Source organism: Homalodisca vitripennis, chromosome 3 (assembly GCF_021130785.1).
Source record: "Homalodisca vitripennis isolate AUS2020 chromosome 3, UT_GWSS_2.1, whole genome shotgun sequence".
Classification (NCBI taxonomy): domain Eukaryota; kingdom Metazoa; phylum Arthropoda; class Insecta; order Hemiptera; family Cicadellidae; genus Homalodisca; species Homalodisca vitripennis.
The window spans coordinates 95,577,535-95,600,834 of NC_060209.1; the positions used below are offsets into that span (position 1 = coordinate 95,577,535).

The 23,300-nt window shown below is 32.6% G+C and overlaps 1 protein-coding gene across 4 annotated transcripts in view; it reads left to right on the forward strand.

Annotated features, from left to right (window-relative positions):
- Positions 1–23,300, forward strand: part of LOC124357194 (protein tramtrack, beta isoform-like) — a 79,522-nt gene that overhangs the window by 45,746 nt on the left and 10,476 nt on the right. The window contains exon 7 of one of the 4 annotated variants that reach the window (XM_046808729.1): positions 7,854–10,282. The exons of 1 other annotated variant lie outside the window; for it this stretch is intronic. In XM_046808729.1, coding sequence (XP_046664685.1) covers positions 7,854–8,083 — 230 coding nt within the window. In that variant the 3' untranslated portion in view covers positions 8,084–10,282. Of the gene's footprint in view, positions 1–3,863; positions 4,124–7,853; positions 10,283–23,300 lie in introns of those variants that run through there. 2 more of the 4 variants (XM_046808730.1, XM_046808728.1) reach the window with 2 other exon arrangements.

Below are 23,300 nucleotides of genomic sequence, written 5' to 3' on the forward strand. Positions count from 1 at the left end.
CTTGTTTATTGGCTGAGCTTTAGCAAAGCCTATCACTCGTGGGGCTGAACATTTCATATCTGTCTGTCTGTTCACACAATACCTCGAAAAGGAACTGACCTTATGGACTTACAATTGTGCATGAAGCTTCATTTCTACATGAGAAACACTGAGTTCATGTTGGTGCATGTCATTCCATCAGGCTTGGCTGAGTGTTTGCGAATATTTTTACATTGGTCTCTTATGACTACCATAATGATAACAATAAAATAGAAGAATAAATAAATATGTAAGCAAACTCAACACACCTATAAAAGATTTAAACATGTGACATATAAAACCTGTAGCCTAACTATCCCAACACATACATAATTTTATAGTGACTTGGTGTGTAGACCGATATTACTTAAACACTGATATGAAACCCAATTTAATTAACAAAAATCTGGATGTATCATGTGGCTACAAGATATGTGGTGAAAGATTTCATATGTAAACTTTAAATTTTGCTTGTACTTTAATTTCTATAAGAATGAGTTTTATGATGTATCATTTTCGTGTCAACTTTTTTTTGTACAATTGTCTTTCTGTCTGTCTATCTATCCGTAGGACATCTCTAGAATGAAATCAATTATAGATTTGTAATTTTGTATGCAAGTTCAGTGAAGCCTGTTATGAGACGTGGTGTACTTCTGCCTTGTCAACAATAACCAACTTGAACCGTGATATCCAGCTTATTTCAATTATTTTAAGAGGGCGAGCTAGTTAGTTGTGTCTATCATTTGTATCCAGAATAATGTTTTTTATTAGAAAATCAATACTGAATATAAATTATAAATTAACCCTTCTTTGTGACAATCATTTGTGAATCATATTGTCAGTCATTTTTTATTGTTTTGTAAGAGTATGTATAAAATTACTAAAAATTTAAATTAATATGCATCATTTGATACCGTTGATTTCAGAAAAATGTAGAATTTTACTTTGTCAAAATATTTATAAAACATACATTGATTTGTGTTGTTTGTTATGTTTGTATACTAAAAAGTTGAAAAATAGGGGGCTATGCTTTAAAATTGTACTAATTTTGAGAAAAACAAAAATCTGAAACAACCATTAGATTGCAAATTTTAAGTAGATTCTAAAAATGTAAGATTTGTTGCATTATGCCAAATAATACAAAAGTTACAAGTAGAAATGTTATGTGGTGCATAACATTTTAAAAACAAAATATTTGTATGTTTGAAATGATTTTCATTGTAAAAATATAAATACATATAAAACGTATCTTGTGGTATATAACTTTTGTTTGTAAATTGCCACAAATATGTATAATAAACTTTTGTAATTAAGCAAGTCTAAATGAAAAGTAAAGTTTAGAACTAGAGTTAAAATAATATTTATAACTGAAATTTCAATAACACTAGTTTTATTTTCTAACTTACACACTGGCACTATGGTTTTGTGGTCATAAGTATAACCACAAAACTAAATTACGATACTGCACCATAATGCAATTTATGTTTGTAAGCCAGGTAAACAAGTGATACGCCAATGAATTATAATTAACAGATTATAACTTTCAATAACTACACTTGTACAAGTTTTATGGATCTTAAAAGCAACATGTGAGCTATAGACTATGCACTTTCTCAAAAGTTCTGATTCAATATCATTGCCAAACACGTGACTGCTATTAAGTCAGTTACACAACGTTAACTACCAATATTTGAAAATACTGTATAACAAAGCCAATAATAGCTTTTTCTATAACTCCTATTCTGTTCACTTTTCTAGTTTTCTGCTGTTAATATTAAACTGTGATATCAGTCTCTTATTAAAATTCAATGTACATGTAGTCGGAAATTTGTAACACATTACAGTCATGTAAATGACACATACCCTTATTTTCTGATAATATTTAAAGTTTTTCATTTATATTTTAGCCTTCTTTTTATGATATCTTAGAAAATTTATAGAAATTTGCTATGTACATTGTAGACAGGACGTAATAAATTGAGTAATTTATGTTCCTAAGTAATTATTACTAACAAGGTTATCTATTCTGTGTTATTAAGTACTATTATTCAGTTGTTATTTCTATTGTAATACTTGTGTAACACTTCAGTGTTGATTTTATTCATTGTTATATAGTATTAATTATTTTGTTGATTTTGTTGTACATTCTTATTGAGGTTTTAACAACGTACTGCCATAATATCTCTGGATGTAATAAAGTAATAACTTTTATACTTTTGAGTGTGTATTTTATCAACCTAAAAGTTTGTGTAGAGTTAAACAAACAAAGTGTTCACTGCAACTGCAACCCATGGTGTCAGTTGCTTGAAAAACTAGCTATACAATCCATCTGATAGTTATTTAGATTTATACAACCAGCTTACATCTTACAGCTGGAGTGATATGCTTCTGTCGCTGTTACACGATATTTCATCTGAGACATTTTATTCAGTGTTTATTGCATTTAATATGAATAATTTTTCCTTAAAAGAAGAACAAGTTTCAAGTTTCCTGCTATCTCGGATCACTCTGTTAAGCAGAAGTGTTCTAGCTTCAGAAAGTTTAAGTGGTCAAAAGTTACGGATGACTACACTGTTTATTCTGATCTGAGGAGAGTGGTAAAAGATTTTGATCAATGTGTAAAACAGCATTATAGAAATTGAAAGTGATAAGTGTTAGACTGATCAACTTCTAGATTTAATGTACATAATTGACTATGATTGAATTACAGAATTGCAGATATTTGTCTCCATAAATATCAAAATAAAAGAAGCATGACTGAAATCTGTAATCTCCTTCAGGGGCAGAATATTTAAACATACATAACAGTCCAAACATTTAAACGACACATATCCGTGATTCTGTTATACCTTCTGGAAGATTCTCCTCCAATTTCCAGCTGTCAACATTAATGTATGAATCTAGAGGGTACTTTGCGTCCATATATCAATCTTTTGATGAAGAGTACGGCGAGATGAACCTTAAATGGTGAATGTATTTCATTCAAGTGACATTCCTCACACATGGTTGACTTTATCTGGTCTGTCATCAAAAACCTAGAAACTCACTTACACCTGTGGTATTAACAATATTCTGGATTCTTTATGAAAGGTACATCTGGTATCATTGTTCCGATGGAGTTTATTGATAGGGTAGTTTCCTTCTATTTGGCAGATATTTAACAGTAGTCACGTATATTTAAATAAGCCTTTGAACTCTTTAATTTGGGACCACTTCTATTGTAGGTTTTCTACAAAAAATGTTGTAAATGTTGTTTATCAGAGACTGCTATCTTATCTGTCAACATCAGCACAGCTTCATGAGAGGTCCTGTGGATAGTCACGATCTTATCACTGTTAGTTGCAGCCTGTCTATGAGTAATGAGGTCAGATTGATACTATCTACCTCAGTTTCCAAAAGGTGTTAGTCAAGCTCCCACATAATCTCTTTCTTAGGAATTTTCCAGCTTTAGAATTTTATTCACTGGATATTTTTATTTTTCTGGTGATTTAAATCCAGGGCTTATCCAAATTCTAGATTTCAAATTTTAGTGTCAGTCAATGATCAAGAGTAGCTTTATTCTAATAGGCCAAGGCTAACCTGCTTGCTAAGAGAGCTCGGAATAACTAGTAAGTAAATATTTGAAGAAAAAAACTGGTAATGTGTACCATTCGACACTTAAAATTGTCTTCTATGTTATAATATAGGTCTGTTAACAAAATTATTCTTGTCTTGTATTTGGTACAAAAGGAAACTGTCTATTTTGAAAGTAGAATAGCTGTAATAAAACATGAAATGTTACACTAAACCGAATTGTATCAGGATTGGGATGAGATGAACAATGATTGTGTGGTGACTGTTGACAGGTTCCCACCTGGCTCAGTGCGGCAACTGCCCCCATTGTGGACAAAAATATTCCAACCAATCTGCTCTCAAATATCATGTACGATTAATGCATTCTGACCTCACCAATAGACTGTGTTGTTACTTGTGCCCGCGCTCATTCGTCCAGCGAGAACAGTACAAAGTTCACATGTGGGAGAAGCACAAAGTCAGATGGTGACGATCCATCCATTCATTTCTTGTATCTCAATTGTTTTTAATATATTTCAAAATTTTGCTTTGATCTGTTTTTATTTTTCCCTGAAGTACTTATTGAGGCAGTTGATTAACAGACAGGTATATTAATGAGATTTTATTCTATTTTTAATTGGTTTACATTATAAAATTTACTAATGTTTTAAGATCTTATAATTTTAAGTTTAAATACAGTAATATTAAAAAATATCTCATTGAGTAACTTTATATAATATTATTTCAGGGTAAAAGAAAGAAATTAACACTTTAGTATTTAGTGCATCAAGTCATTATTGTATTTGATTGATGGCTAAAAATTGTAATTTTGCTCTTAACTTGGACAAACAAATTAATATCATAAATCAAATTTACAAAAGCTAACTCAACTAAAAATTTTAGATAATTATATTTTTCTTAATAATTACTGTTTTACTAAAGGCTGCACAATTTCTAATTATGGTTTTATCTATTTCATTAAATAAAAACAACTTGGTTAAGTTATACTAAAGTTTCAAACAAGGCACAGCTCCTCACTGCTGCAATTTCAGTAAGAAGGACTCCATTATTATAATTGATGTAATTAAATTATTTTTGTTGAAACTCATTTGGTTGCTTACTCCCAATCGTTTTGCCACTCAGAAGAATATAAAGAAATGTGCCAAGTGAGAATGGTTAAATGTGAATAGACAATCTCTTATATTGGATTTTGTAACTGTTCAGATTAAACAACAAATACATGTAATTTGAACAGACATATACCTGCAAGCGTTGTTACCTGTCTGTCAATCTAACTGCAAACCACTTTTAGTTTTGAGTAAAATAAAGAATTTATTTAAAAGTTATATATTTTTATAAAAACTGAAGAAGAAGAAAAAGGAAGTGCACCAAATCGTGTAAGTCTGATTTAATTAACTGCTTCTGAGTGAGTTGGCATGGCAACGGGGGTGGTTGCTGCAAGAGGGCGGGCAGGCGGTCGGTCATCTAATCCGCTTACTAACACTGTACAACATTAACCTCACTAATATGCGGGACACTGCTTCGCTAGACTAGAGCCCACACATTTACAATTGTTGATTGTGTATTGAGGGCAAATATTTTTGTAATTAATTTGACCTTTTTATTAATGGTTAAGTTGCATAGAATGGTTGGCTGGCAGAATTATTAGTACTGAAGGACGTTTTCTGAATAAATTTACAAGCAGCTGTTTTTGGTGACACCATGATTTCCTGTTCAATATTAGTAAAGTTAGAAGGTGGCCATTGTAAGAGGGTCACTCTTAAAGTTTTGAGATATAAGAAGAGTTTTCCTTGACTTACCAAACATTAGGCGTGTTCAAAGTTATCCTCTTCGTTGTCAATGTACTTTTAATGTTGAATTTTCCACCCATCAAAATCATCCAACCTTGGAATGGGGTCAAAATATTTAAGAATCTCGTAATCAATTTCGAATTTCTAAGAAAAGTGACGACCATGCAAATGTTTTGTCAGATACAAAAATAACCAGAAGTTTCACATATCAAATTGGGTGAATAAGGGGAGTATTACATTATTTTGATGCTATTTTTGGTCAAAATCTTGAAAGTTATTGTAGTAGATGGGAAGAGACATTGTTATGGTCTAAAATTAAACCCTTTTTGTTCAAGTCATGAAGAACTTCTGGCAAATATTATGCAGTGAACTAACTTTCTGTGACCCTTGTGTGACTTTGTTCCTCCAGCTTAATAGCGTTCACTAGTCCCGTATTCCTGAAGAAAACAGCTTACATTACTTTCTACCGATTGTTGTTTCTTGAGGATGGCTCATCTTCAAACACCTATACATCCTCGAGTTGACGTCAAAAATGGTCATAAATACATCTCATCACCAGTGACTATTTTAGGAATAATCCAATGATCACCATTATTGATCAGTTAGAGGGTCTGTTGGCTGATTCTCACACACTCAGATTTTTGATCATGTGTCAATTTGAGAGTTACTCCTCGAGAAACAATTTTTCTGACTTTTAAAATGTCATGCAAGACTATTCGCACTGCTGCAGATTTAATCTCTAGGAAAGCCTCAATCATTAATTAAGTGCAGTGTCTGTCCTCTTGAATTATAGTAAGCACCTCATGAACGTTTTCTTGAGTGGTGGCAGAAAGCGAGTTTCGTGAATTTTCAATACAAATTATGGTCTTTTCAAAGCTCCAAATACCATCTAAAAACAGTGGCACGGGATGGTGCTTCAGAACAAAAGACAATTTTGAGATGTTTGGCATTTCTTCTTGAGACAAAACTGGCTTTAAAATTATATAAAATTATAGCCTGAAAATGTTCTCTTGAAAACTCCATGGCTTCACTAAATTGAACTTTCCGAACAGATGACACAAGTACACTGATGAACCCAAGTAGCTGTCAGGGACTGACTGGCGTTCAGGCAATCAGATAAAATTGATTATTGCATTATGCACTGTTTGCTGAAATCTTAAAACTTTCAGAGTGACCCTTGTAATAATTTTTAATACACTGGCAGAAGTTGGGATGGAATTCAATAATTCACTGTCTGTCAGAATTTGTTTAAACTGTATTTTTATTTTTTTTATAACAGCATTTGAAGAAGATAGAAAAGGAAATAATCGTAAGAATTCTATATAAGGGATCATTGAATCGTATTACTTAACATCATGTCTACAATACATGATGTTAAGTAATACGAAAGCATTTTCATAAAATTGTATGTAAATAGTAACAAAAATAATGAAATCCCATTTACTATGAGATTACTTTATTGAAACAATTGCACAAATGTTGAGAACATGTTCTTGTTATTTATGTTTTAATTTAAGACGTAAGGACTCACTAAAAATACTTCAGACTTGTCGGTATATTCAGTATACAAAAGATATTTTAAAACAAAATGCATACTCATTTATGTGGATCGAAAAATTTGTGGGTAATTCTTTTTAATTTAAAAATGTGGGTGTTTCTTTAAACAAGTAGATTTATAAGTAGGCATTGTTATGTATTATTATTACATAAATTAATAACCAACACAGTGAAATAGATTATAATAAATACATGCGACCTAAATTGCATAAAATTATCTAGAAAAAAGCAGTATTTCAACAATGCAAAGATAAAGATTAGTTATATTTGGTCAACTACTTAAGGTGTTAATTCTGCAGTTTTAAATATCTGCAGATTGAAAGTCATATGTCTATTTAGTTATGTCACACAACAGTTCAACATCCTCCCTTTTCTGTTTATTTTCATGTATAAATAGTCATAAGTTAAAATATAATGTTTTCACTTTACAATTTTCTCCAATAAATCATTTCAAAGTCCTTTGCCCTTATTTTCTCTACATTTCTTCACATATCCATATCAAACCACTTTCGGTCATTGTTGGATAATGGTCAAGTTTATTTTGAGATAGTTAACATTTTCAGCCATCACGTGTTGGATATTTTTTCATTTGGAAATATGGTTTTATGACATAAAATGAGGGACTCATTTATATCGAGTACACTGCTCATTACTTTAATCTGTTTTTATTTACCTTTTTCATTTTTAAGTTAGAAATAAACAAGTAATTCAAAACCAACAATAATATTGTGTATTAATGAGGTAATCTTTTGGTGATAACTATAAGTTACATTTTCTAATCCATTTCCAACTTTCTTAATATCTATAACAATTTTATATTTACAGACAAGTAATTTGTTTTTCAAATTGAAGGTTTTATTTATTTGATATAGTTACGTTTGCCACGAATGTGGAATATAGTGGTGAGTGTTGCAGGGGGCCAGATGAGTGCCCAACCGTGTCCCCTCTGTCCGAAGATCATCAGCAACAAGTCCAACCTGCTGAAGCACATGCGTATCCGACACACGGATGAGTACAACCCCGCTTACTGCATGCTGTGCAACAAACTCTTCAAGAACAAGTACAGTCTACGCGCGCACATCAACATCTACCACAAGTTCATGCTGAACAGTGCACAACAGCCTCAGCCTCAGCCTCAGTACTGACCCCAGCCACATCATTTGCTTTTTAATATTTTTATTTTTTTAGTTTGAGAGTTTAGTTATATTTATAATAGAGCTTTACTAGTAATGAGATATTTATAATAGAGCTTTACTAAACAAGTAATTAATTACTTTAAAATCTATATATGTATGAAGGATAGATACATACATATGTTACTGACTCCACTGCCTTTGCACGAAGCTATTGTACAAAAATGAAAACTAATACTTTAATTGTTTGGGTCATAAATAGGAAAGTCTAAATATTTTCCTCATAATTGCTTTAGTTTAAAGTTTGTTTTTAAGAGTTTCATGGATCAAAAAGCTTAAGAATTGTAACTCTTGATTTTAATTTTTTTTTATTGTCTGATTTCAAGACGCACATCTTAACTCTAGATTGCAATCCTGCTTCCACATTGTCCTATATCTGGGATAAATCTATTCCCAGTACATGAAAATGAAGATCATTTCTGCACATATATTCCTTTTACCTTAGAGTTTGTTCCTGAAGCATCAATTAATTCCTTATCTTTGCATTGTATGTGCCTTGCATAAAGTCAAGTCACCAACTGTGAAACAATTAGGTTGTAATTCACTCTATTTCTTGCATGCTAATTCAAAATCTAATTTCCTTGCATTCTTGCACGTCCTGGTGCCAGAAAAAGCCAGTATGTTGATGGTGCTTCCTGGTACAGAACAGAACTGTAAATACCGTGTCTGTTTTATCCCTTTACTTGGTATATATATTATTTTGTATTTGACACCTGTTCTAAAGTTGACGTTTATGAATAAAGCTTTCTGTATGGAAGAGACCATTGTGTATTTTCCTAGAAGTATAGAAACATACAAGATTTCAACTTCCCATACTAAATACAATTAGTTATACATTTAATTCAGTCAGTATGACATGAGGCTAAGTATACTGTTTGTTATTTACTGAAGTCTACATTTTTAATTTTCAAATGTTTAGTTTCTCATGTAAAAAGCAATTATTTTAATGGAAAAGGCATTTTTCATACTTCCACATTAAATTTATTTAAAATTTGTCTTTTCCATTAAAACCTACTCACTTCCATCAAGAATACAAAGCAGAAAATGAAAAGCAATTATACTTAATCTCTTTCTTCCTATACAAGCACTATCCAGAAAGTAGATAACTTTTGATATAAAAAAAGAAAAAAGTACAAGAAAAATGTTATTATAAACATTTGAAAGTAGCACTAAAATACTATTGTTCAGCATAGTCACTATACAATTTGGTTTCCCTATTCACTTGTTTTACCCAAGTCTCATCTCCTGTAATTTTTCCATTCAAGCAATGTGGTACTAGCGTTTTGTAAATGTCCAAAAATGTCAATGAAGCTGGCATGTGCTGATTTTTATGAAATTCTGTTATAAGATTTTCAGTACCCATCTACTACTAAATTTATAGTAACCTAATTTCTACATAGCAATTTCGTGTAACAAACTCCTTGAAATTTGATGTAAAGCTTATCAAGAGTGTTGTATGTACAACACCTGATGGACGTCAGACAGCTATAACATAGCTGTCATGTATATAAAAAACAGTGAAGCTGAATGAGTTTAAACCATATTTCTCTTTTCTAAGTAAAACTGACATTTTTGGACTCCATGTGTTTTTAGTGGGATCTGAGGTATCATGTGGTTGAGATAACTCTGCAAGGTGAATAGCTGAGAAAATATACTTGTTTTTAAGTTGTGTCTGGTAAAAGAGTTCCATGGATTTAATTTTCATACACCCTCAACAATTTTGGAATTTTTCAGGACTATTCAGGTTTGTAAACATTCAGTGAAGTTTTTTTAAACTCTAAGGCTTAATCTAATGTAAAAGGTTTTTGTGTTTACTACATTTTTCATCCAGGTAATATTGAAAAACCATGCAACCATCTCAACTATTCAAGTTGCTAAAACCAAAACCATGATAAAAGTTACAATAAATTATTGTATAACATGTTTTAGGTTACTTAGCTACCTCTAGATGTGCTCTGTCAATGGACTTTTGCTTGAGTATATATGTTTTTAACACCTGTGTATTAGTGTACACTTTTAATATTTATTCATATGTCCTTTATATATTTACAGTATTTGTATTTATATTTTTCAATATTTTAAACGTACATTGTGCCTTAAACATATGAGATTGGTGATGAAAGTATACAATAAAAAATATTTACAAGCTTATTTGTAACTCTGTGTAAATGTCATATTTGTCACTTTTATTTTATTATTAAGAGTTTTAGTGTATTATGCGTATATATTTTAATAGAAAAGCTAACTTTAACATGCAAGCTGTTTGTAAAAACCAAAGATGTACTTTTATAGTGTTTTATAATGTTCAGTAGGCTATTTGTAGAATCTTAGGTCTTAAGTGAGTCTTAGCTCAATTTTTGTTTTTCTGTTATTTTTGCCAAAATGCAACTTAAAGTTAAAACACAAATATTGTGTGAAAAGAATGTTCTAAAATATGATTGAATATTTTTTGAAACAATTTAATATTAACCACTCTAAATTAACTGGATGAAAATTAACAATTTTATTTGTGTTTTAATCTCATAGTAACAATTAAGAAACAACACAGTTTTATTTCTTAATTATTCTATTGTTTTTTGTGTACTACCTGTAGTTTTTCATAAGTAAATCTGTCATTTCAGTTTTCTGTTCAAAGATATAATAATTTGAACAGTAAATAATTTTAATAACAAACATTTAAGAATATTTAACTCTAGTTATTTATAGTAAAAATTACTTATTTTGATATCATTTACATTTATGGTGTGTCCTTAAAGTAAATTTTGTTTTTGAATATATGCGTGCAGTGAATGTGGTCATATCATCTAGTCATAGACCTTTTTATGCAAGCATTTGTCTATCATGTGCAAATTATTCCAGGTCATTAAAATTACCACTAATAATGAAATTCATTTTCTGCATTATAAACCATGAAATTGGTAATAAAACATTTGAGCAGATTATAGGAGATTGTGGGAGAAACATTTGTGAGGTATAAAATGGTCACTTGTGTGGGCTCTGTGAGATTGCCAACGTTAGCTTAGGTGTATGTAGTTGAACCAAAGTTAAATAAAAACAATAGCTTTATAGTTTGGTCGTTTAAATAGCTTTATGTTTTTGTCATAATTGTTTTATCAGGTTTTAATAAGTTTTATTCATGAAATTGTTGTAAAATATAGAGGCTTGTTTTTAAAATATGGATTTGTTAAAGATGTATCGAAATATTACCCTCGCAATTACTACCTTGAGGTATTTTAGTCCTTTGCAAAACCCTCTTCAGGATATGATAACTGAAATGTGTTAATTTCAAATAAAAAACTACACAAATATATATTGAACAAATGTATTGTGAATTTCTAAACAAAAGTATGTAAAACCGTCAATTTCAGCTGTGCACTTCTCAGCATGTAGCTGGCTCTCAGAGAGTTAACAGGTGAGAAGGCAAATTTTGTACTGCATTGTTGCTATCAAAAGTCTTCAATTTCTTGCAAGCTATCTTTGAGATTATTATTTTATCTAAGATTTATACAATTATAAATCCATCTGACATAGCTCTCTTTTAACTCTTTTCTACTTGAACCTTAGAAGTTAGATTATTTTCCCTGAAGATTGGTGTTAAGACCAGCATTCTGGTCACTTCACAACAGCAATGGAATTTTTTCATGGCAACCGCGTTCAACTTTTTGATCTCTAGCCTAAGCTTTTGAATTTTTTTAGATCCTTCCGTTGGTCATCCTCCAGAATTATATCATCTTCTGCAGTGCCAATTTAGGCTAAGCCACGTGATCTCGAGAAAGCCTTTTTTATGTTTTGTTTGGTCCAATTTATCAGGCTTTCTTGGGATGTATTCAGCCTTTATTGCCTCATCTACGTTTCTGAACTTTTATCCACATTATGAGAACTGCGAGTCCTTTTTTCATCAGTTTTCTCATAAGTGTTTCCATGAGTTTTGGAGATCTTTCCAAGCAGCGCTGTACTTCTAGGGAAGTTATAGCATGACCGGTGGGATGCGCGTGAGGAGTGGAGGAGTTGAGCACGTGGGGGCACAATCTAAAGTAGGGGAGTGAATACGGTGCTACTAACCCTACTGAGAGTTTTCGGCTCCCGGCTCATAGTGGTGGCGGGAGCCGAATATTGTAGTGTTTGCCAACATTTCTAGACCCTTATGTTCTTACCACGGTGGTCTTTTATGATGAGCAATTTAGTATAGGAGACCTTGAGAATATTTGAACATTTCTAGACTCTTGAAGTTACGGCGACGGACTTTTATGATGGGGAATTCAATACAGGAAATCTTGGAAATATTGGGACCGGATGTACGTGATCTTAACAATGATTATGTTCTGCCGAAATTGTGTTCATAGCACACCCTTCTTAATGAGTTCGCAGTAGAGATACCTGGTGGTAAGAAAGGGTTCTCATAAATTGGGAAAGGGTAGGAATTTATATTATTCTTGATCTCCAACGACGACAACAGTTCAGAATTGTAATTGTTACGCTTTGTTAGCCATTAAAATTCAATTTATCATATACTAACCGTGTATGAGCGTAAAACGTAATGAGCACAACGCAATTAATTCACAAATTGTATTACAACTCGTGAATTGGCACAAGCGAATGTTTGTAGGGCGGCACGTATAGAAGACTGCTGACCGAAGTTCACAAGGCTGAATACGGCAACAGACTGAGCCGCTCCACCCCCCACCACTTTAGTTCCGTCTTTGCCTACGGCGCATCTCGAAGTCACCGGTCATGCTATAAATTGCCTACAGTACTTGGAGAAGGTTATGTTAAACTGGAAATATCCTGGTATCAAGAGTTTACAAATCAAGCACTATCTTGGTTATGCAGCACTTGGCATAGTCTGTTTCACTTTGGCTTGGAAAAAAAATAAAAGAATAGGAAAAGAACAGAATAGCAAGAGTAAGTGATTCCGGTGGCAGCTGCCTCAATATATGAGAATAGGAAGAAACTTTAATGGAAAGATGTTATGTAATAGAAGAAAAACCGGTCGAACTCAGCCTGGTCAGGATTTTTCATTGAAAGCAGGAATTGGATTAGACAGTTCTCAGATGGACACATACGAAGAGTACAGGTCTAAGAAGGAATAGTGTGTAGATGTATATGGTACTGGGATGTGTTGACTTGGCACAGGTGGGTGTATGAAGACCCCATTTTCATACAATATAATCTTATTAAATCTAATCATCAGATGTATTCATAAATTGTACCTTTTATAAAAAGAATAGCACCATATTCAATGACAAATTTTAGAACTATCTTTATCTAAATAGTCCAGATATCATTGTAAGACAGTGAGAACAAAATCATTAAAATTACAAGTACAAAATATCACAGCTATAGACTCCTTAAAACATTACAAGATATCCAGAAATTTATGAGGACAATGTTTTATCTATGTTTTGGCCCCTAGGCCTTTACCTCTTCCTCCTCCTGACAATGGCAATGATATTTCCTCTATGGCCCATTTCTCCCAACATCTTTCTATATTCAAACCTAGGATTTTGTGGAGGTATACAGATGACAATATTGTCGACTTATCTGGTGGAGGGACTGAACTAGATGATTTTTGTCCCACATGAAGAAAATTTCTCTCTCCATTCACTTAATCATGAAGGTGGAAACAAACAATTTTTTAGATGAGTGTGTACTAAGGGATACAGACATCCTTAAAAGAACAGTTTATAGAAAATAAACATACACTTGTCAATACGTAAATTTTGAATCTAATCATAAAATCTATCAAATAAGGAGCTCCCTATACTCTTTGTTTGGCAGAGGAGAGCTTGTGCTCGGACAAAGATGTACTAAAAGAATAACTAAAGAAAGTTAAATTGAACCTTAGTTAAACCTTTAAAATGGATAACCTTAGTCTGTTATACATAATTGCAAAAGAAATAAGAAAACATTTAAGTGACATTAAAAGAAATATCTATATACATGTCAACCCTTTATGTGTGGAGAAAAATTATTGGAGATAATTAAAAGAATAGGCAGCATTAGAACTAAAACCACTATTAGGCAATGACTTATGAAAACCTAACCAAAAATTGCAGGTATGTTCACTTAAAAACTGTATTACAGTAAAACATGTTCTTGTGATAAGGAATACTGAACTGAGATAACATTTTCATGCTCATTTTCACGTCTAGAACAAAATACCACAATATCGGAACACCTTTAGGAAACACCCTGTATATATCACTTTATACTTTATAATATAATATAGAGTTGCGTATACAGTTTTAAAGTCATCAAGAATTCTTCTATAACATTGAAGAGCTTTTATTTTACTTTTACCATCATAAAATAGTAACCTAATAGAGGCTTCAAACAAGCAGATCAACCATAAAGTCAACCTTCTGTGGAAGTTCGCCACTTTAGCTGCTATTATTAAAAAGAATTAACTATGAAACTTAAACTAATTGTAAAATTAATTAAAGAAAACTCGCTCAATAAAATTTGAACAAACATCCGACTTTGTGATAAAGAATAAACGCATAAGGTCAAAGGTGCCTACCCTCCTCCCTCTCAACCAACACCATTCAGTTTTAGTTCAGTTGAAAAAATGTGTAATACTCACTGGGCCAAGTTTGTAGTTATAGAATGAAATAAGGTGAGTTTTACGCAAAAAATCCATTTTTATGTTTTTAACCAGACTGTTTTGTTTACAGTTTATTATTGATGATGTATGATTTAAAAGATTTTGAACATTTGGAATCATATGTTAAAAAAATAGAACCTTACGTTTCGATGATTGGAATCTACCCTCTCATTCAGATATAAACAAACTAAATAGTCATAGTCGTTAATCTTTATTTACATTTTCGGTAATAACAGTAACTGCGTCACATACAATATTAGTAAAAACATTATTGATATATATATACTTTATAATATAATATAGAGTTGCATATACAGTTTCAAAGACATCAATAATTCTTCTATAACACTGAAGAGCTTTTATTTTACTTTTACCATTATATAAACAATATAAAATAATTCAATAAAATTAAGGTTTATAAAATATTTGATCAAGATTTAAAGATGATTTCCTAGAGGTCCTAGAGCTACAAAAATAATACATGTTGAATAAAAACATATAAACGTTCATGGACACTGTTGAACCAAGTCAAAGAATTGTGCTATATCATATATAGGGTCGTCTGCGAGCCAGTTGTTAAGGTTTTTCTTCAACTTGTTGCCATTAAAGACTTCATAGTGACTCTGGAAGGGCATTGTGGAGTTTATGTCCAAGAATGGTTTCTTTTCATATGAAGGGGGCTGTGTGATATGAAGGGGTAGGATGTATTATGATACATATCTGGTGTAGTACAGCTGACGCCATTCAGCAATTTTTGAGAGTGTCAATTAATATCTTTGGCTTTCTACACCATTACGTACAACAACATCATTCATAATGTTTTCTCCTTAAACATTGCACATTCTCTGGTGAGTTTCTGCCCCGCTAATCCCTTCTGATTGCAGGAAATGAATGAAACTCTATAATTCACATTGGTGGGAGAATCAATAGAGGCGGCCATGTTTATGCGACTGAAGCTCATCGCAAACTAGCTATTGCAACTCGGCGAATGTTGTAGTAGGAATTATGCACAGTTGACTACTGCCCACATCATGGACCTGCCACTAGTCTGGCTCACATGGTGTGAGATCGGAGATTGAAAAAAAAAATGGCTCTTGTAGTAATGCATACTTTTTTAATGTGGCATCGTAATCAAACGAGATTGTCCTGATGACAAGTGCCAGACAGTTGTCTATTGTAACTATTCCTTTTTTTAACATGAGTTTATCAGTAAAGTAATTTTTTATGGTCTTTGTTTGTTGTTTCTTAGTTGTAAGCTCTCGAGTTTTTGTCTATTTTATTGTTTAACATGTAGCAGCTATTTTATATTTATGACTTTTACTTTCTATTTAGTATATTTTTATATCAGTACCAATAGATCTCATTTATTTTTAAATATAATTAAAAGACAACACAGATATTATCAGTAACTAACTTACATTTCTATTTTAATGATTTAGTTGTATTATATGAGCACCCAAAGCAACCTTGTAAATATTTATTAGTTAAGCATATAGAGTTCTGTGTGAAATGACTTTTTTAATCTTTACAGCGATATTAGATTATAATATTTTTATACAAAAATGTAATGTGGATTGTTTAGTTTTATTTTTTTACCTTGTACTTGTTGTAGTGTTTGTATACATTAAAGAAAAATTATGTTATATTGTTTTTTATTGTCATTTTCTAATTGTTCTTGCATTTATTTACTTTATTGCCAAATTAGCTGCCAATGGACTATTTGGAAAACACCAATCAGGAATTTTATTTGTGTGATTGTAAATTCTTTATCAAAAATTAAAAATAAGTACAAAAAGACAGTATGATTGTTATGTGTCAATAAATGGAGTAGATGAAATACATTTTCTTGCAAAATCAACTGCATCATGAAAAACCAATGAAAAAGTTTTACTAATTCAAGACTCTTGGTCCAGCTACACATAAAAGTAAAATACAAGACATAAAAATAAAATATATTTTATCACTTAACTATTATTTATGTTTACTTTAGTAACAGGATTAGGAGGGAAGTAGGTACCACCTCTATAATATGCAAAGCCATATAATCAATAGTGTGTGTATTATTCCACATTTTATGAGCAGAAAAGTACAGTAATGTTGTTATGCTTTTGGAGGTCAAACATAATTATTAGGAGGTTGTAATAACCTCAAAAAGAACAGTTCAATAACAAAATCTTGTAGTACTAATAATTTGTTTGAAATATTAGTTATTAGTAGTGTTCTGACCAAAAAGAGTGATTGAGCAACAAGAGCTTGTAGTAATGGTGCTGAATTTGGTTGAAAAAGAAATGTATTATTACCAGAGTTCTGCCCATTTAGAACTATTGTTTGAAGAAGTATTTTGATACAAAATCAGTAAAATATAAAAAGTCAACTGTTTTAATTACAGCCTGATATCATGAAAGCTGCTCAGAATAAAAGCGAAATTACATGGTGATGTTTTAATGCAATCATCTCATAACAATATACTTGGAGCTCTTATCTGTTGTAGCCTCTTCACGTACCTTTCCAACTCTCCAACAAAATTTTACAAAGATTGCTAATAGCACAGCATTACTGCCTCTATGTGTACAGCCAGTTACAAGTGTACAAACCTACTTTTACAGTTGAGCAACATTCTGTGTCTCTGACTAACATACCAAAGATTTTATTCTAAAAAATAGTGAATCATTTATTTTCAAAAGAATTTAAATTATTGGAAGTCTAGAATCTATCAGAGAGTGAAGATAGTCTTAATAACTAAAATTCAGGTCTATTTTAAGTTTTTGTTCATCGTTTCAGGAAAGACTTGAAATACGAGGGGGTACCAAAAAAAAACCGGAATTGTATTGCTGGCAGCCGGCAGCGTGTAGTACACATTCCTGCCGCTAGGCGTGTGTCGCGCAACCCATTGCGAGCTCAGTGACCCCAGTTCCGTTGTCCTAGTGCATTCTGTTCGTTCGTAGTGACTGTTTTCGCTAACCCTGTTTTGTTCTTGTTTCGTTTTTTTGTCATGGCAAGTTTAAGTGAACAACGTGCAGCTGTGAAATTTTGTTTTTTACTTAGTAAAAATGCTGCAGAAACTATTTTAATGTTGAATACAGCTTACAAAGATGATGCTATGGGGAAAACTCAGGTCTACGAGTGGTTCGCTCGATTTAAAAATGTCGATTAAAGACAAACCTCGTTCTGGACGTCCATCAACCTCTCGAACGGACGAAAATGTTGAGAAAATTCGTGAACTTGTGCTCACCGACCGTCGACAGACAATTGAGGAACTATCAGAGAGTAGTGGGTTAACTTGGAGCTCGGTTCAGTGAATTTTAACAGGAGATTTAGGACTGAAAAGGGTTGCTGCCAAATTTGTTCCTCGCACCGGCACACACAGCCATCTCAGTTAGGCAGTTTTTAGCCAAAAACGGCATGGTTCCGCTGCCCCACGCACCTTACTCGCCTGACCTCGCTCCATGCGACTTTTTTTTATTTCCACACATGAAAAGAGGCTTGAAAGGTCAACGATTTGACAGCATTGAAGAGGTTAAGAAAAAACGAAGCTCGAGCTTGCAGCCATTTCTAAAGATGACTACAAAAAATGTTTTGATCAATGGAAATACCGTTGGGACAAGTGTATTAGTTGTAATGGAGATTATTTTGAAGGAGATAAGGTCGTATTGTAAAAAATTTGATAGTATATAATTTTTATAAAGTAATTCCGGTTTTTTTGGGTACCCCCTCGTACTCTAACAGTATAGGGAGACCCAATGTTGTACGGTGAACAGTAAAATCCCAAACTACAGATTTATCACTGAAAGCAAAACTAATTATACATAACATCAATGTAATGGATAAATTGGTGTTTTATGCTCATATTGCATTTTAGTATGGAAGTTCAAGTGCAAGTTATTAAATAATAAATTACAATGTACCTACACCCTATAAGCTTCCATCTGAAACACCAAGACCTTTCTTCATCTTATAAGGTAGGTAATAATTGTACATACTAGTTTATTAAGAGTATTTACTTATCAGAGTGTTGGGTAAATAGGATCCTTGTTGCAAGATTGTTTACACAAGTATTTACTTCCCTAAACAAGTTTTTAAGGGGAGCCCAATCTCATGTTAAGCATTATTCAGCCCCTCCTCATGTCCTTGTATCTTATCAAACTAAAATTTATGATTCTTTATTTGTCATTAGATAAACATTCTGTTTCAATAAATGTGGAAATAACACAAGTAATGTAATAAAAAATAAATTAAAGTAAATAGAAGTAGCATAAAATAACAGTAGAATTTTACAAAATAAGACACAGGTACATTTACTAATGTAGTTTTGTATTGCTAGAGCAGAACAGAAATTTCATAACCAGTATATAATATTAAAAGATGAAAACTTACAAGGGGTATTAAAAAAAAAAGTTCCCATGAGTTTTTAAAATGGACAGCTCTATATTTCTACAGTGTTATACATCAATTTAAAACTTAAAAGTTAAGCTATTTTTCCACATAATCACTATTTCTGTCTAAATACTTTTGTAGACGATGCTCCAACTTTTCTATCCCCATGTTATAGAATTCTGCCACCAATCCTTTGAGGAATCGAGTAACCTCTTCCTTGACCTCATCATCAGTACTGAAGCATTGGCCACCCAAGTGTTCCTTTAATTTTGGGAATAAGTGATAATCACTTGAGGCTAGGTCTGGGCTGTAGGGGGGATGGCCGATCTTCAAGCAATATTGTCTTAACTTTTTCAACAACTCCATCTGAAATTGAAGGCCGTCCACTTCGGTTTTCATCGTGAATTTCCATGCGGCCTTCACTGAATTGTCCACACCATTTCCGAACGTATTGAAAAGATATGCAGTTTTCCCCATAAACTTTGATTAACTGACAATGAATTTCAATAGGTGAAATCGGTTTTGCATTTAAAAAAGTATCACAGCACGAATTTCGCATCTGGCGGTAACAACAATAGGGATGCCATCTTCGAAGGCAGCTAGGCCGGCACTGTTGGTCGTAGCGAGGCGTGAGTGATATGGATAGAGAGAGGGACAGCTGATGAGTAAGACAGTGTTGCCAGATTTCTCCCAACATATTGCATTTTGCCTCGGCGGCATAGGAACTTTATTTTTCTAATACCCCTCGTATTTTATATGCTCAATATTTTAAAAGGTTAGTTTATATTAATATTTCCACTAATGGACCTGTGCTGCTCTGCAGTCTAGTGGGGGAGGGATAGAATTCAGTAAGAAATTGTAGCAGTTCACTCTCATCTTCAGTTATTAAAGTATTTACTCTCGTGTAAGTTCTGGATAAACCTGGAAGGAGATCTAGAATTCCAGAATTGCATTGCTAAAAGGTAAGAAGCATCAAGAGAGAATGATGAATTTTGACCATATATTTTATTAAACTCAATTTTATTTTCAACTCCACTAAACCTGATCATTGGTAGGGTATTGACAATTACCAATGTCAAGCAGGAAGTTAGCAAATTCATATTGATTGGCATTAGCCCTCGTATTTTTGATGAGTTAAGAAACTTTGAAAAGAGACAATAGACTTGATTTAGTTCATTTAATTCTGTAATGTAGCAGCTCTAGGTGCTTAAGGTACAACTGGCAATACCTACTGGCAAATCTCCTAGATGATAATTTTCCCACTGAAAGGTACATTGTTATCCATTATATTTTTCAATTGTCAATTAATACACATTAAGGAATATTTCAAGATTGTTAGTTAGCCATAGGTGGTGCCTCTCCCAGATGATTATCTTTGCAGAACGAGTTATGGTGGCTTCTTTACTATTAACTTTTAAACTGGATATAGAATGTTTATGTAAGTTTTAGTGGTAATTTGAACCGATTGTAAACTGTACGGCCATGTGGAAGTAACATAGCCACAATTCCAGCCCATGCTACAGATATAACTTGCATGCCTAAAATTATACAATTCTGGATTAAACATCTATACAAAAATGTTTTTACAGTACCACCTGGCCCATCTATAAAATATGCCCTGCAAACACTTGTACAATTGTTTTTGTTGTGGATTAAGTTGAGAATTTTGTCTATAATTAAATTTTGTCTTGCAGCAATCATGACCTTTACAGACATACTTGATAGAGTGAACACTCGAACAGATCTCCACATTGATATGATCACAGAAATATAGCAAGAGGAATTGATGATATGGTACAATGAACTGATTAGTAACACTCTCCATTAATGAGTTTAGTCGAGAAAGATTTTGGAAAATCTTTCTTGCATTTTCATACTAGCATGCAAACACACGAAGAATTGAGATGGTCCATGTACCATATGAGTTTTTACTAATTCATAGAATTTTTTATTTGAAGGGTTGGGAATTTCAGCAGATACAACGTTGTCAATGTCTTCTGTGTTCCTAAACTTAAAAGTATCTTCCAATGTTAAAAGTTGGTGAATGTGGGGCTGTTCACATTTTTGGAATTCCACAGTGTACAAAAACGCTTTGAAGCTTCCAAAGATCTCCTCTTTACAAATTAGTCGTATCAATTCTTCCACTTTAGCATGAAAAACTCATACCACAATATCTGGCCTATTATTTGGTGTCTCCCAAGAATGGATACTATCAGATATTTCAGACCATGTAGGATTGCAAGTAAATGTTATGAAAATATCTGGCTTGCCAAACTTTCTCACTCACTAAGACCATACTATCTTGGTAATTCTGCATCATATTTTTTGAACTCTCAATAAAAGATGAAGGCAAAACTACAATCCAAACTTGTGTCAACTTTTCATGCTCAGGCCTTACATGTAAAGCATCTGTTAAGCCTATATATGTTTCTACACACAATTTAGTTTGTTCCCTTTTGATGTACTTTAGTCTATCTCCTTCAATATGGCAGTAATAGTCCACAAAATGTTTCTTGAGTTTTCCAGTATTTATTACTGGATTGAAGTCACCATTTTCTCTGTCTGCAATTCTATATCAAACATATTCTCACATAGTAAAAGTCTTTTGTATTTTAGTTTGACGTACACCTTAAATTGGCATATCTATGTGCCAATCAGATTAACCACATGGCCAAATCAAAGCGTAGCACATAGAATCACTATGCATACTATTATAATCTATTTTTTGTATGTAGCATCTGCTCCTTCAAAACAGTTTTAAAAGTAGTAGGAGGATCATTATAACATTGCTGATCTGCAGATGGTCGGTCCATGGTAAAATCACATAACAAAATTTATCGGTGAGAAGGGCTTTTTCCCTTTAAGTTTTTTATGCATGGTTTTGTGTGATCGGATATAAAGATTAAATTTACTAAGCAGATCAAAGTTTTTGTCTATTTGGCCAAACCTTTGTTAGCATCATGTGACAAATTCATTTCATTAGCTTTGGCAAAAGTAAGAATATATAACTGACCATATGAAGTACATAAGGAATCATCAGGATATAATCGATAAATTCTGTGATAAACCATGCCATGGATGCTAAAGGAATAAGGACCATAGTTAGGTGGTAACTTTTGCACCAAATGACATTGCATTATTATTATATTAGCGATTGTTGTATCTGAAATTATAAAATCTTTCATTATTACCATAGAACAACTTTTACATTTCTTGAAGTGTAGTAGGAGGTGGAAGTTTGATTTTACAATCATAACAACAAAGAGTGAATCTTCCCGCTGTATTCTTCTCAGGTTTGAAATATAGTGCTGAGCAACACGGACAAACTCCACATACAGAGTAAGGACTGACATCTGGAGTAGCATCAGAAACCACATACCTTGAAGTAAATTTAAACTTCTTACTACTCCTAAATACTCTGCTCTCTCGTTTTTTTTTTTTTGGGCTTTGGCCTTTGCCTCACGGCGGCAGGTCAGAGTGGCCCTGCCTTTAGTCCTCTTAATGTCAGGATCAATAACTACAGAACTTATATCAAGTGTTTCCCTCATACGAACTCTCTCACACGCTTAAACATCTCACTTTAAACGTTTACTACATAAAAATATACGAGTACACCTATATTATCTCGTTCTTCAAGATACCTATAAACAAATGCTGTATAAGAATTGTTTTACTGCCATTACTTTTCGAATAATTGTGAGTTAAAGAGAAGAAAGTTTTAATTTTAAACAAAACTGTTTTTTCTCCATTTTTTTTTATCACATTAACACACAAAATATTTTTCTTTTACTCTAATGTATGGATGAGTACTACCCAAACGGTAAAACATTATATTTGAGGTAATATACGTGTATATTTTAATGTGATAGACGTTGATAGATGCTTAGCGTGTGAGAGCAGTCCCTGGGACCCGACTCCCGTCATGGATCTTTAGAAAATCAAATCATATTTTATTGCATTTTTACAATTTTACATTTCATCGCAAACATCAGTAAATCATTATTCATAAATAGTTATTCATTCACACACGCACCCAAACTTACACTTCCACACATTTACTTAAGCACACTCTCATTGACCCCAGATCCTATGCCTCTCATAAATCCCAGCGGCTCATCATGAAATGCCCTAAGCACCAATAGGGGTTTTATGTGAGTTTTGAATTGGTTTTCATTGTTGGGAGTTCTTTAT